This window comes from Penaeus monodon, chromosome 25, assembly GCF_015228065.2.
Source record: "Penaeus monodon isolate SGIC_2016 chromosome 25, NSTDA_Pmon_1, whole genome shotgun sequence".
Lineage (NCBI taxonomy): Eukaryota > Metazoa > Arthropoda > Malacostraca > Decapoda > Penaeidae > Penaeus > Penaeus monodon.
In genome coordinates, this window is record NC_051410.1 from 4,476,576 (window position 1) to 4,477,011 (window position 436).

The window sequence follows — 436 nt, forward strand, 5'->3', positions numbered from 1 at the left end:
ACATAACCAGACCCATGTAAAATCCTCATCATAAAAAAAAACATAAATAAGGTACAACACAAAAAATCACCCCTCCCCCCTACACACAAAAAAACAGCACCTTACCTGCAGGCTTGACAGTAAAAACACAAGGTTCTTTCTGGTTCCCAACAACATTACTGGCCCAGCAGTGGAGGGTACCGTAATCTTGGGTCTTCTCTGGGAGATAGCGAAGTCTCGATTCAAGGCCCTTCCATGTTACACGCTCTCCTGCCACTCGCTCATGCTGCAAGAGAGGGTTTGGGGGTTTCTCTTAATGGAAGGGATGTACATAAGGGGGTTTCCTTTTACAATGGGGAAAGGTATGTTAATTTTTTTGTATGTATTAAGGAAAGTTATCTAAGGGTTTTGTTTTGAAAAGGGGGGAGGTATATAAAGGTTTTCTAATGTAATAAGG

At 41.7% G+C, this 436-nt stretch overlaps 1 protein-coding gene across 1 annotated transcript in view; it reads right to left on the reverse strand.

The window, feature by feature from the left end:
• LOC119589307 (hemicentin-1-like) overlaps positions 1–436 on the reverse strand; it is a gene marked incomplete in the record, with an annotated part of 75,735 nt that overhangs the window by 12,292 nt on the left and 63,007 nt on the right. Inside the window, 1 exon segment of the mRNA XM_037937929.1 lies at positions 106–267. Coding sequence (XP_037793857.1) covers positions 106–267 — 162 coding nt within the window.